Source organism: Nestor notabilis, unplaced genomic scaffold (assembly GCF_000696875.1).
Source record: "Nestor notabilis isolate BGI_N333 unplaced genomic scaffold, ASM69687v1 scaffold12950, whole genome shotgun sequence".
Lineage (NCBI taxonomy): Eukaryota > Metazoa > Chordata > Aves > Psittaciformes > Psittacidae > Nestor > Nestor notabilis.
The window spans coordinates 1-14,984 of NW_009911721.1; the positions used below are offsets into that span (position 1 = coordinate 1).

The 14,984-nt window shown below is 46.0% G+C and overlaps 2 protein-coding genes across 2 annotated transcripts in view; both read right to left on the reverse strand.

Annotated features, from left to right (window-relative positions):
• Positions 1-573: 573 nt before the first annotated feature.
• On the reverse strand, positions 574-2,561 carry LOC104406992 (solute carrier family 22 member 14-like; the record flags this gene model as incomplete). The annotated part of the gene is made up of 3 exons (XM_010016138.1): positions 2,190-2,561; positions 1,070-1,173; positions 574-728 (listed from the first exon to the last, which is right to left on the reverse strand). Coding segments are annotated over exons 1-3 (631 nt in total), but the record flags the coding sequence as incomplete, so codon positions are not given.
• Positions 2,562-6,494: 3,933 nt separating this feature from the next.
• The window catches only part of OXSR1 (oxidative stress responsive 1), a gene marked incomplete at its 5' end in the record, with an annotated part of 70,577 nt that continues 62,087 nt past the window's right edge, over positions 6,495-14,984 (reverse strand). Inside the window, 6 exons of the mRNA XM_010016150.1 lie at positions 6,495-7,235; positions 8,058-8,122; positions 9,004-9,072; positions 9,483-9,535; positions 10,272-10,345; positions 12,805-12,960. Of these exons, the coding sequence (XP_010014452.1) occupies positions 7,161-7,235; positions 8,058-8,122; positions 9,004-9,072; positions 9,483-9,535; positions 10,272-10,345; positions 12,805-12,960 (492 nt within the window). The remainder of the gene's footprint in view (positions 7,236-8,057; positions 8,123-9,003; positions 9,073-9,482; positions 9,536-10,271; positions 10,346-12,804; positions 12,961-14,984) is intronic.

Consider the following 14,984-nt stretch of genomic DNA (forward strand, 5'->3'; position numbering starts at 1 on the left):
AGCTGAGAAGAAGAATGAAGGTTCAGGGTCACCCGTGCAAATGATTTCCCCTGGTGTGAACTCCTCCCCTGGAGAAGTGCTCCCCTGAAGGTGAGGAGAGGAGACCAGCAGTCAGAGCTCTGGCATCAGTCACACATGCAAGCTGCCCGTGTTTCATAAAAAGCATCACCTCTCCTTATCATCAGGGTGCCCTGCTCCTCTGCAAGAGGACATGAAGCTCAGGTATGTCTCCTGTTTGCTCTCAGTATCCACAGAGTCCATCACTGGGGCAGGGCTGGGGCCCAAATCGATCATGTCCCATAGCCACTGGGCTCCATCCCTGCAGCAGCCTCCTGAGCTGGGAGGCTGTCCCCTTGTCCTCCTCTGAGCACTGGCATGGGAGAGATGCTCCCTGTGGCTTTCACTTAGGCTTGAGGAGATGCCAAAGTGCCAAAGGACAGTGCAGAGAAAGACCTGTCCTCGCAGCAGTGTTTTTCAAGTCATACATGATCATTTCTGTTTCTTCACAGAGCTTTCCTACTGCATCTTGTGAGGCCATACCTGTCTGCCTCAGGGCATGGGCACCCTACTCACCCAAGGTCAGTATCGTCATGGTGATCCCTGACACTGAAGCCCCCACGACACACCTGAAGGCCATGTACACATCGAAATGGGGCACAAAGGCGATTGCTACCCCAAAGAAGCCCTGGAGGAAGATGGAGATCAGAATGACTGGCCGGCGGCCCATCCTGGAGAGGAAGAGGGAAGACACAGTTGGTATCTGGAGAGGCCCCGTGGAGATGGGGAGGAGCCCAATGGGTTGCACAGTGACTGTATCACCCTCTCTTGAGGGTGATAGGGCTCACTTAGACTAGACCCCAGGTCGGCATGTGAAGCCCCCTACACACATACTGTGCCTTTCTCCCTTCTACCCCTTGTGTGGCCATGTCCTCACGGGACCTCAGGACTTTGGTCAGGGTCCCTGTGCGTGAGGAGCAGTGACAAAACGCACAGGGTGCAGTGCCCAGCCAGGCTCAGAGCAGTGTGCGAGCTCTGCACGGGCTCTGGATATGCGGTTTTGTTTCCTCACCTGTCACTCAGTGGCCCAAAGATCATGGATCCTAGGAACAGCCCCAGCATGTAGACGGACTGGGAGATGTCATTCAGGTCCTTCCTGTCACACACCAGGTCAAACTGGAGGAAGGAAACACGGATGCTTTTGTTCTCAACAGGCTGCAGATACTTTCTGATCCTCCCTCCAAGGATGTGAGTGTCCACTGTATGTACATAGCACACAGGTCAGTGGTGGGACTAGCCCATGGGGCTCTCAGTGGTGCCCCTCTCCAAGGAACCAGGACCTGCAGGACTCCCCTCCAGCCCAGAAACCCCCAGGGGAGCCTCCTGGGTGGCAATTTTTGCTTAAAGTGGGACTTGGGACAGAAGTCCCACCAGTTTCCTTCCTCCTGGAGTGCCTGCCCTCCCAGAGGAGAAGGGAGGAGTGCAGTCCTGACTCCTAGGCCAAGCAGTTTCTGTTAGAGGGATGTTCTGCAACCACCAGCACCCGAGGGCCTCTCTAGAGTCACATAGGGAAGATCACACATAGGAAGTACAAGAGAGGTCAGAAAGCACTGGAAGAAGCCCCTGTTGACCATTATATGTGTGGCTTCACAAGCTTTCCTGTGCTTGCTGAACCTGGTACCTCTGCACAGCGCGAGGAGCGGTGAGGAACTCATGCTGTTTGCAACAAGTTGAGCTGGAGTCGTAATGCAGAGACCCTGAGGCAGACACCCCACTGCTGCTCACCCTCACAGCTCCCCAACCGGCGTGCGAGCAGAAACCTAGCACTGAGCTCTGCCTCCTTCCCCTGGCCAGGGTGTCTGAAGCACAAAGCTGCACAGGAACAAGTTGGAAGGTTACCCCATAGCTGCAGAGGGTCACCTGGGGCATGGAGACCCCAAAGGTCCCACCAGGAGCAATTAATCTCTCCACTCACTCAGCCTGTGGCCCTGCTGATATCTATATCACAGCCTGCTTGCCTGCAACCACTTCAGAACCACAATAGGGGGCTGGGTGGTGGAGCCAAGGTCCCCAAAATACACCCAGTGTACATCTCAGCCCAGCACCAGCTTTAACTGAACTGCAGGACAGGGCAACTGTCTGCATGTCCCATCCCTTCCGCATCCCCAGCACGTCAACAGGCAATTACAGACCTCGGTCAGCAGGGACGGTGCCTGTGCTGAGGGGTACACCCAGCCACGGCTGCACTTCTCCGTGGCGTTCAGGCCATACGCCACGATGGAGTCGAGGTCCCAGTCCACTGGCGAGTACATGGAGCACTGCTCGTACGCCCCATCCGCATCCCGGGGCAGGGTGAGGTTCAGCTGCTCTTCCTCTGTCAGGTTGGGGCCGATGGCACGGATCCAGCTGGTGTCGCAGTGATGAGGCTCGTGTGGAACCATAAAAAGCTGGCAAAACTGGTGGAAAGACAGAGTGAAGCATGGAAGCAAGGTGAGCAGCACCAGCCATTTCTGAAATGGCCCAAACTCGCCAACTGCTTTCAAAATCTCCCCGACACCCGACATTGGAAGCTGCATCTGGAACAGGACAGTGCTGGGACAGGCTTTCCAGAGGACTGGAATTAATGTTTAAACCTTAGATAAGCCCTGCAGTTGCAAGCAGCCACCACAAATATGTGAAATCAGGATAGACTTAATGCCTGATGTTTTACCTGTCCTAAGTACACCATGTAATACATTAATCATCTCTGTGCCACCCACAAGCATAGGGTGCTGGCTGGAGCAGAAGGACCCTTGTTTCATGGAACCTGGCCACCTTCCAGGGCCAGGTGTCATTGACAGGGGAAAAGACTCTTCTCCAAAGCAGCTGCAAGCACTGCGTTTGCTGTATCACTGAGACAGTCCCCAGTGGTTCCACCAGGGAAAGCAAGGTTCAGAGAGGCTGAAACAGCCCAGTATGATGAAGCGCTGGGACAAGTCCAGGGGAATAAAGTGAGTGATGCTAATGGATGGACAGAGCAGGAGACAAAGAAAAGCGACCTGCTGGCTGTGGTTCCAGGTGACAGGAGGCTTCTTCTCCTTCAGCTTTTGCAGCTTCCCTGTACAACCACAAGCAAGCCATGCATGGGATGCCATCAGCTTGTTTAAGATTTCCCCAGTGCCCAACACCAGCAGACAGATCTGCAGAGACAGGCTTTCACAGGGCTGGAGCCAGTACCTAAACCCAAGATAAACCCTGCAGCTCTAGGCAACTGTCGGTATGCAAATGTGAAGACAAAGCAATGCTCTGGGTTGGGATTTGTACTCACACTGCATTCCCGTTGAGATAGAAATTTCAAGAGGTGCTCACCACCCAGGGGAGGTTCCTTTCCATCTGGAAAACTTCCTTCCTTCCTTCCTTCCTTCCTTCCTTCCTACCCCCCTCCCTCCCTCCCTCCCTTCCTTCCCCTGCCATGGGCAGGGACACCTTCCACTAGACCAGTTGCTCAAGGCCCCGTCCAACCTGGCCTTGAACACTGCCAGGGATGGGGCAGCCACAGCTTCTCTGGGCAACCAGTGCCAGGGCCTCACCACCCTCACAGGGAAGAACTTCTTCCTAGTATCTAACCTAAATCTCCCCTCTGTTAGTTCGAAGCCATTCCCCCTTGTCCTATCCCTACAGGCCCTTGTCAAAAGCCCCTCTCCAGCTTTCTTGTCCCCTTTAGGCACTGGAAGCTGCTCTAAGGTCTCCCTGGAGCCTTCTCTTCTCCAGGCTGAACAAGCCCAGCTCTCTCAGCCCGTCTCCATAGGAGAGGTGCTCCAGCCCTTGGAGCATCTTCGTGGTCTCCTCCATCTCCATGGTAGTGGCCCAGAGGCAGGTCACAGAAGTATTTTCAGCCTCATGGCAATAGGTCTGGTGACAGTCTGCCACCAGTCTCATCACCTTCACATGTGGGCAAGATCCTTCACTTTAGGTACCTCTTTGCTCTCACAGCCCAAAGCACAAACGCTGGCACACGAATAAATTGCAGCGGGGGATACTGGCCCTGACACTGAGGAATGGCCCAGCTACAGCTGAGGAGCTGTCAGAATGACGAGCTGGCAGGGGACATGCCTGCGCTCTACCTCTCACCATCAGTGAGTCCTGGCTCCACTACAAATGTAATGAGAGACCTCAAGGGCACCTCTGGATCAGATCTGCCCTGAAGCCTCAAATTCAGGAAGAACAAGTATTGTGGAAGTGGAGAGGAGGGAGTGCAGTTCATGCTCCAAACACTTCCCAGAGTAAAAATCATCCCACTTTTATACCAAGGCTATGTCACCCTGAGGCATTCCTAGATAGGCAATGCTCATTAGCAGATGCACAGGGCATGAAGAACTCGGAGCAAACCTTTCAGATGAAGACAAGCCCTCAGGATACAACCCCAAGTGCCACCCTGGCTCCATTTCTGCACACAACTCCCATGGAACATGCCAACCTCATCTTCCCATGGGCTATCAAACCTCCCACCAGCCAAAACAGAAATGCTCCAGGGGTTGCAGACACCACTCAGACAAACCCTTCCCCAAGATACACCATCCAACCCAACAACACACAAACCACACACCAAACACATGGCAATGGACAATTTGTTCTTTATTGATTAAAAATTAGAGACATGCAGTAAAATACAAAGTCCAAAAAAGGAAAAAAGCCTGAATATTTTACATCTTTCATTATAATCTACAATACACCAAAGTTGTGAAGAGGATCCATTTTCATTAACAGAGCATTGTTCTTCAAAGTAGGAACTAAAAATTATCACCTTATTCCAGGTTCAGATCAGAAATTTGCACAAAAACCAAATTCTTAATGACACTGGAAAACAATTATGAACAGCATTGGCACTTACTGGAACAACATCAGAAAAAACAGTTGTCTAGCACTGTAATAGCCCAAGTAAATATTTTGGATCCCTACCCAAAAACATCTGGAGATCTATAGAGCAAAAACCATGTTTCTTTCTTATTTTCTCCATTAAAGAATTTATGAGCCTTAGGTTAGGGTGACCTCAAGCTCTTAAAAGTCCTGGCTTTGGGAAGGTGGGGAATAACTTAATAAATAGACACTGCATTGTTCCATTTGAGCAGTTTGAGCTCTGCCTTTCTCAGCACCAGTACACGAATGAAGGAGGTCCCCATGGCATGCAGAGAGAAGGGAAAAATAATACTGTACCAAGACTACCTCATCCCCATATCCTAAGGGTTTCCAATACATACGTATCAAGCACAGGGTGACAAGACGCCAGCCTGCTCTTCCCAAGCCAAGAAGCTCAATGGGGGACACCATAGGGAGTGCTTTGTGTCAGACAACAGGAGGAAGCACCAGAGGTGCCACATGCACACACTTGGCCAAACTCAGCTACCACCAACTCCCTGGTATCAGGCACCCACTTCCTGGGCTCTGGAGAGCATCTGCTCAGCACCCTGATATGCTCTTGCTCCTAAACCCTCTTTCTCCTCTCCCTCCCCTTCACACTCACCAGCCACAGGGCTGCAAATAGCCCATGGGGACATACCTAATATCCACCTAGAGGCTAAAAGCATCAAGGGCAGTATAAAAAGAACATGCATAATTTGGGAAGCTTCCACAGCTGCTCATAGAGAACAATATATAAATACAGATTGTTCATCTGAAGACTTGGAAATAAAAGAAGTCCTAATTGAACTCAGTCATTCTGCTCTGTTTCTGCATTGTTTATGGCTGATGGAAACAAAACACGTTTCCATCTGTGTGTTAAATTACAGACTTACAATTTCTGTGTAGAAAACACTCCAGAGCCAATAGCAGTTACAAAGGCCAACTGTGAAACAGTAGGAAAAAAAAGTCAACACCATTTATTATTCACATATTGCATTACAAGTGTCTCTTATCAAACTCAGAGTATAATTTATATTATTCATGTAGAAACTCAACTTCAACACCACATAGAAAGAAAAGCTAAATAGGTGTGTGACAGGGTTGCAGTGACATCCTGATCAAATGTGGAGGCTCGGACCCACGGGAAGGCCGACGACCCGAGCGACTAGTGCAGGAGGGACACAGCCCGGCGCTCGCTTGCCCAGTACTGCCACTCTACTGGCGATTCTTTATTGCTGTAAAACACGACAGGGATGGTTCCACGGGTACCAGTTTGCAAAGGACCGGGAGACACGTCGGGAGGACTCACGCAGCCAGGCATAGGAGACTGGGCTTCAGGAACAGTCTGCGGTGCATTGTTTCCAAACACAGAGCGACACAGATCTCCTCTCCCTCTGATCACAAATATTGTGTTGATCGTCTGAAAGACCAGTTTCCAGACAGCGATGCCTCATGGGTCTGCTTCAAGAACAGACTACATCTAAGATGCAGAATGAAAGACGTTTTGTTGAAGGACTGCTTTAATGCAAACTGAAAGGTTCAGCCCTCATGCCACGCCTGGCACTCATGTGGAGAGAACCAAAATGGTAAAAAAAAAAAAAAAAAAAAAAAAAATTAAGGCAGTTTACAAAGGGAAGCTGACTTCTAACACCTCAAAGTCAAGGAACTTCTCAAAAACACAAACACAAGGGAAGGCGGCTCTCCCTCCCATGGGTTAAGACTTGGCTTGCTTTCTCAGGTGCAAGCATTCAAACCAGCAGTTTTAAAAACACACAGCCGAAGAGAAGCAGATTTCTCAGCACTCCAGGTGACCCAAACAACATGTACATTGGTGTTTCAGATAGGAGGAGCAGGTAAAGGACAAAAAAAAAAAAAATCCATTCAGTATTAAAACTTGTGCAAAAATAGCAAGTGAAAAAAAATGAAACCACATGTAAGCAAACATTTAGGCAAGATCAGAGCAGTGGAACCCCCTGCTTCGTACTCAGTAGTATTTTTCTTTAAAGTAAGGCAATAATAAAATGAACATGCAGGCAATGACATGTTGGATCTGCATGTTTGAGATGACAGATACAAAAACATGAGTTGTTTACAAAAGGTGTAAACGCCATCGGTAATTTCAGAAGGTTTGTGATCCTATTAAGGAAAATGTTAAAGCTTCTAGGAAGGGGGCTGTAGTTCAATTCTTTGGCAGTAGTGGTTTTTTTTTTCTTTTAGGCTAACAGAAGCATTACGAATATGCACATGTGGGTTCTCAGTTGGGAAACATCTCCTGGGACCATTGTTTAGCTGATGCTGAGCTGTGCAAATCCTATAAGTTTGCCGTCATCAGGAATATCTGAGCCTTCAACACCAGATGCCTGAAACACAAGGAACAGAGACCCAAATAGCAACACACATGTTCTACCTGCCGATATCTACCACCCTATGTAACACAACAAGGTATATCAGATATCTCCTCAGATATCCCTCCTCTCCTTCCCTGCAGAGGAAGCAGCCACAGGTATGCCTGTTTTTATTTGAAGATGGGAAGGGCTGGGACTGAAGTTTTGCCACTATCTGCTGTGACCAGGGCTATGTGCACTAACTGGGGTAAAATAAGTGAAACCTTCTTACAGAAAGAGTAAAAATAATGGCACTTACTGCTTCACTACCAATAAACTGGTTACACCATTTCTCCTCCTCCTAGCCTATCTTCTCCTAGTTTTGGCTTTCTTCTTTTGTCCATCCCACCCTCCCCTGTCTCCTCCCCGCTTCATTTCTTCATTTCCTTCTCAGAGGCAACATGTCTGGACCATCTTCATTCTCCTCCTCCAAAAAAGGAGTTCGTGGCGTTTCTTAGCCTACTTACCTGCCCTGAAGTATTTCTGCCCTTTCTGGGCAACTGTACATGCCAAGCCCAGAAAACACTTTTGTAACATTTTGATATGCTTATCAGCCAGGATAAGGGAATGTTTGTATTAGCACATCATCTCACACTTATTTAACCCAGGTGCTACCAAGAGGACACAAGCAGGAACCTGCATTGCCTACTGTTAGACAACCAGTAGGAAGCTTTGGGAAAGTAGGGAGAATTTAGAGTGCATACATGAGATGCCTACAGAAGACATCACAAGCACCTATATGCAATGCCTTCTCTTTGCAAGTGACAACTTGTTCAATTAGGGAACAGGAATAAATACCAGTTTGAAAGTGACGGATCTGTTGGTTTGGGGCTCTTCCACAATTTTCTGCAAATTAGCTGCAACTGAAATCACACACACAGAAAATGGGCAAATATTAGGACACGCTAAAGAAAAAGATCCCAAACTCATAAGGTCTTTTTCTATTACTCAACTTAGAACTTTTTAAAATGATTAAAAAAAAAGTTTAGGCCTCAATAAGACTCTATCTACTTAAACTTACTGCTTTAAACTGTGAAAATGCTGTCATTTCTTACTATGCTTCTTTTTCAGAGATAGTTACTTTTTCCTGGATGTGGTGGGATTAATAGTAATAAACTGCCCAGATGCACCCAGAAATCAAGTTAATTTTGCACTGGCGGCCTTTCCAATTGTTGCAGCCTGTGTATATGGAACAGTTTTGCTTGCTGTAGTTGAAATACATAGGCAGTGCTGACAGTTTAGAAGTCCCACCTGCCGCACAGAAGGACACATTTATTTAGCAAACTGTTGGTAGCAGTAGCTGTTCATACCCATGCAACACGTGCTAGTGCCCTAGTGCATGTGCACGTCATGCTTCCTTCCCCAGCCCTCCTTAAAAAAGCCTGGCTGAATCCAGTCCCAGATCTCTCTTGCACAGGACTCGTGAGAAGCCCAGGCTTGTGGAGGAATTTGGCAATGCATGTATGTCAGGTGACAGTGATTCAGCTAATACATCGATTAGCCTTCATTTTGCATTAAAAGGAACATTTGTTTCATAATGTTTCCAACTAGATCTTTGTCTTGTGGACAGTACAGCCTACATGTACTGGCACAGAACTGTGACCACAATTAAGAGCGGTTTTGTAGAGCACTAGGGTAGAGAACCAAGACTGCAGCAAACTCTCCTAGTACCCACTAATCAGGTCATTTTAAACATGCAAAAATGACTGAAATGGTTAGAGCAGAAAAAATGATATGTAATTACCTATTACAAGATCTCTGCCATCAACAAGACCTGCTGAAATGAGTTCTTGAGACACACCGTCAGCAGTATCTGTTGGGCAGAAACCCAAGAACCAGTCACTACATAACAAAAACTGTCCATCTGATGAAGGCATCACACAGAAACCTAACAGAGCTTATACAAACCAAACAGAAAAAGTGCTGTTTACACAAGACAGACAGGTGTACACCAGGTGCAGTCAGACAACTCTTGAGCTATACTGTCAAACTCTGAAATGGAATTCACTGAAGAGTTGAACTTTGGTGATATCCATGAACAGTTTTAATAGAAGGGTCTTCTCAACAGCAGTGCTCCAAGTCCAACCATAAGGCAAAGCCCTTTAAGTAGGCACTGTGGACAGACACTCAATACAGGGTTTTCATACACACCGCTGCACACCAAACACAGAACCTTGCCTTCCCAAAACCACCTTCACACACTGTAATTTCCCACCACCTCACCTCTCCCTGGGGTAAATTCAAATCGAATATCGTTGAGCTCTTTTTTTGAATTCCTGTGGAAAGAAGAGAATTTTACATATAAATGCAATGAATTGGTCTTTTCTAAGTGCCCAAAAGAAAGTGCTATTATTGAACAATCAGGCTGTGAAAGTGAATTCACTGCACCCTTCCCCCTCAAAAGCAGAAACTAATCACTTGGGTATGAATCTAGAAGCAGGGCTCCTGGCATAGTCTGACTCAGCCTGATAGAGCCCAAATGGGCTGAGGTCCAGGATGAGTGCCACCTGTCTGGTACAAGGCCACAGTGTTCCAGTGTCTCAGCAACCCATACCTATCAGCAGATATATCCTTAGAGAACATCCTTCAGAGGAAGGAAGCACTCAGGGACTGCAGATGCATATGCAACATTCAACTGTCTGAGAATGACTGGGAGGTGATGCTCAGAAGTCCCAGTCCAATGCCTATAAACAACTAAGATATCTGCAGAAACGAGGCAGATTTCTTAAATGAGAAACATCAATACATGTAATGATAGTAGAATGCACTTACAATACTTCTGCTGCCTATTTCAAGGAACACAGACCAGAATCCACGCCCTGAATCAGGTAAAAACTCTTCACTCTCAGCACTGGCTGAAGTTGTGCCTGAATAGTAAGGCGGTCCAGCACAAGGTGAGGATCCCTGATCCCCTTTAGGGAACCAAGCTATTTCCTCCTTTCCACCCTGTTAAGTCTTCCACCATCTGTCTCTACAAAGGCTCACTTTGACAGGTAAGTTTTGCATCCTTACCTCAACCTTAGTACAAGGCTGATGGGGACTTTCGTATCTTCCTGTACCGGAGCTGCAGCAGGGGCAGGTGGGGCCTGCAACAGGATGACATTGTTTTAAAGAAGATTAACACTTCCTTTCTCTGGTTTTAAAAATACAGGTAACCTTGATTGACTAGAAACACAAATAAAAGTTTAACCCATCATTGGAATCATGACCCTGCAGTGAAAATGACAGACTAATGAAATGGGAGAACTTCACACTTCAGTAATAACCCAGGAGGTGTTCTCTGCAGTTGTCCTGAAAAAATTAAAAACTACATATCTTTGAGAAATGCCAAAATGGCAGGAGACTTCAGAAGAAGAGCTAAATGCAAAAAGACTGCTTGCTTTGCATCAAAAGTTAAGGTTATGAGGCACTGATGACAGCTTCAATACCTCCTGTGTTTCAATCCCTGCCCCAAACATCTGATTTAAAACTCCAATACAGTTGTGAAGAGTACCTCTGAAATAATTTAACTGGCAGATTAGCATACACTTTTAGTTGCTTTTTTGTGAAATCAACAGCTTTAACAGCATCTAGCAACAATTTTATAGCTATTTTCACTTCTAAATTACTTCCGGGTAATTATTATAATCAATGCATTTTATATTGGCCAACAGCAGACTTCCAGTAGGAAAGATCCAGGCCATGTCCATCTTTATAGCACTTGTGATACTTCCAGTAAATGGCTATTTGTTAATCTATCTCCATCAAAAAACCCCAAACAAAAAGAAGGGTCAGTCACTCTTCCACTGCACAAGTCATCTGTACTGCACAGGCTGAGGCAGGAATTTTAGATCTGCAGTAGTAAGACAGACTACACTAGGCTGATAATTTAAGTCTAGAAGTTTTGACCAAGTTTTTTCATCTAGATGACTCGCTTTTTCATGAGAGAAAAAAAAATAACCCTTTAAGACTAGCATTTTACTCCAGCTGTTGGTGATCCTGTGTCAGCAACAAAGCTCAAGGCTTCCGATATCAATCTTGGTTCTGTTGAAGCTGAAAGCTTTACCAGGTCAGTGAAAACAAATGAGGGTTCATACACAAGCCCAGAGGTCTGCAAAACAGTAACCAGAGCTACAAGAACAAGGACAGCTATAAAGAATAACACACTGATACAAAGAGCTGTAAAGAAGAACACATTAACAAAAAAGAGCTACGAAGAACACACACTGCCAGAAAGGTATGAAGTTCACCTTAGGACGAGGTACCAACAAATAAATAAGCTACTGCCACTAGTGGTAGGGAGCAAGATACTCTACTAGCGCAAATCAAAACACTTTCACTGAGACCAACACTGCTACTTCATTTTACTGAACTGAGAATCCTGGCCTTCACTGCTTCATAAAATTCAGGGATTAAACGCTGGCCCTTTTCCAAGAGATTTGAAGGGGGTTGATTTAAGTATTAGAGTATTAGTGTAGCCAAGAATATGTCAGCCCCAACTCCACTATTTTTTTTTAATGGCTAATGCACTGTCTTTAGTAGTTTCATAAACAGGAACATGAGCTGGCTGCAGTGAAGTGATACACCTATCTTCTGTGTTCTTTAAAGTAAAAATAATGAAACATTTCTAAGAGTTCTTTTGCTAACCAATACTGCCAAGTCTCTTCCCCTTGGATCTGCCAAAGGGTGTTGGTGGCTTGGCCCCTTCCACAATGACAGCCTCTCCCCACCAATAAATATGAACATTAGTGTTTTCTCTTATAAAAGAGAGGAGCCAGGAGTCTGGCAAACTTCGCACTGCTTTACTCCAACAAACAAGACGACATGTTCCAAGTGCCTCAGTAATAATGCGGGTTGGCCCTTTTTCTCTTTGTAACACAAGTCAGAGCTCTTTCCTGACTGTGCAATGCCTATCTGACCTATATCCTACACATTTGGGGTGATGTAGCTAAGAATTAAACACAAACTTGTCAAGCTTTCATATTGCCTGCAGTTCCCCATAAAGGTCCATTCTCCCCTCTCTGCTTGAAATGCAAGTGTTCGAAAGCACCACAAGGTTCAAAGCTTCCCAAAGATGGAGTTTCTCTGCAATTTTTGTCTGCTACAATGACAGTTTTAACCTAGGCCTTCTGTCTCTCTTCTGAAGTCTGGAGAACTTGCACGTTTTAGTTTTTTCCTCTCACTTTTTTCTCCACTCTTATTCTATAGATGTCACTGATGCTGAGACACACCTTAAATACCAGAAAGAAGCAGCTGACACTTAAATGAGACTCTCCTTTTTTTCCTTACCTTTAACCTTGCCTCAAGCCAGAGTCCACTCCCTAAACAGCATAAAAAGTCACTGTTCACCCACAGAAAAGCATGAAAAACTGGCACACCTGGCACACCCACATTGACTATGTTCCTTTCACAAGCCACCACACCAGCTGTCACTTCTGCATAAGCAGCAGCATTAAATCAACTCTAGACAAGCAACTTCCACAGCTTTAGATTGTTTTAGCTGTTCTATTCCAGACTTGTCAGGAGCAAAGCTGAAAGCCGGTATATGAAGGGTGTCTGATCTTACCTGGGCTGCTGCTGGGGCTGCTGGAGGAGCCTGTCTAGGTGGAGGTACAGCAGTTTGAGGTTGTGCAGGTACTTGTCCTGCAGCCTGAGGTAGTTGAGTAGGTGTCTGTGCTGGAGCATTGAGTGAAGGACCTGGAGGCTCAGCTGATGGGAATAGCTGCAGTCAAAAAGGTGTTTTAATGAGAAAAGGAACTCCAGAGTTCTGACTCAAGCACCAGCTTCCCAAAAAGCACTTGTTTGCTGCATAAATCAGAGATGTTCAATGACAAGGGCATTCCCAGGCTTCCAGGACACAAACAAATTGGTGTTCAAGGGGTTTAAAGTGTTCTTCTGTCCACAGCTCCCCTCTGCCCTGACTTCTGCAAGCTTTACTCACCAGTACAGAAGGATAAGAAACCAAGATACCAGCATGACTGTGGATCATGGACAGAAGTTACACTCTGCAGCTAGCAAGGCTGGATGCACACAGATCACATCCTAGTTTGGATGATGAACGCATCCTATCCTTTAGTTTTCCCCCTTCCCAGTATCCAAGCCCTACTTTTATTTCCAGGTAGCCATGCAGTCACAGCAGAGCAACTCTGCTTTGATTTGTAGTTCCTTTCAGAGAACACAGCCTAGCAAAGCATGAAGATAACTATCAACGTCTCCATTCATAAAACAGATGTCAGAGGCAGAGTAATCCAGGTATTCTACCAAAAAGCGAATTCAGAGTCCTTCGAAACACACAAGATAAAACTCTCTAGATTTGGACTTATTAAAGATTTTTAAACAATTGTATGCAATTAATTTGAGGGTGGTGGAAAAAGAGCTAAATGACAGCTTGATTTTTTACCTCTTATGTTATTCAGAACAGGGAAACCGATATTGGCATGGTAGCCAAAGGACTAAGTTTGACAGTACTTCTTGATTGTGCTCTCCAACTTGGAGTAAGTGGTAAGAAATACAAATCACCCCGAATATTGAAAACCTGGACAGCAGACCTCCACATGACAATATATTAAGGCATGTATCATAATCCCAAAAGGATTCTGATTTTCAGCTTTTTCTTTGAATTTAGAGTTTATGTCCAATTACGGTGTCAGAACTGTAGCCTTTCGCAAGATCTCCCTTTATAATCAATCCTTGGAAACAGATGAAAGAAAAACAGGACTAACCCAAGACTAATTTCTAGGAGACAGCTCTGTTTATCTTTTCACACAGGTAGAGAAAAGACAGACATAGCACTGCCTCTAGAAGATAAGCACTCTCTATCACTGAAAGATAAGATATACTAATATACCTAATATAAGAAACACCAGACAGAACTGAAGACAGGTTATAAATTGCAACTGAAGTTTTCTGTTATCAAATACTACCACAGATTTATTTCACAGTTCTGAGCATAGATTCCAAACCAGTGAATTAATACTATGCAAAACAGACATTTTAAAGATGTGTTTTGTTGGTCATTTGTTGGAGTTCTTTAGAAAAGGAAATAATAGAATCACAGAATGGTTTGGGTTGGAAGCGACCTTAAAGCTCATCCAGTCCCAAGCCCCCAGGGACACCTACCACTAGACCAGGTTACTCCAAGCCCCGTCCAACCTGGCCTTGAACACTGCCAGGGATGGGGCAGCCACAGGTTCTCTGGGCAACCTGTGCCAGGGCCTCACCACCCTCACAGGGAAAAATTTCTTCCTAGTATCTAACCTAAATCTCCCCTCTGTCAGTTTAAAGCCATGTCCCCTTGTCCTGTCCCTGCCTGCCCTTGTCAAAAACCCCTCTCCAGCTTTCTTGTTGTCCCCTTTAGGCACTGGAAGCTGCTCTAAGCTCTCCCTGGAGCCTTCTCCAGGCTGAACAACCTCAGCTCTCTCAGCCTGTCTCCACTGTTTTGAGATCATAACACCATTGTTTTGCTTAGGCTATTCTTGTGACCAATTGCCCTGTGTTCAGCTACAGCAGTCATTTTTTCTCCTTCTTAGTAGCTGGTGCAGGGCTGTGTTTTCGACTTTCAGCCTGGGAACAGCGCTGATAACACCGATGTTTTTAGTTGTTGCTAAGTAATGTTTACTCTGACCAAAGACTTTCTCAGTCTAATGCTCTGCCAGGGAGGAGGGGAAGCCGGGAGGAAGCAGAGACAGGACACCTGACCCAAACTGGCCAAAGGGGTATTCCATACCACAGCGCGTCATGCCCAGT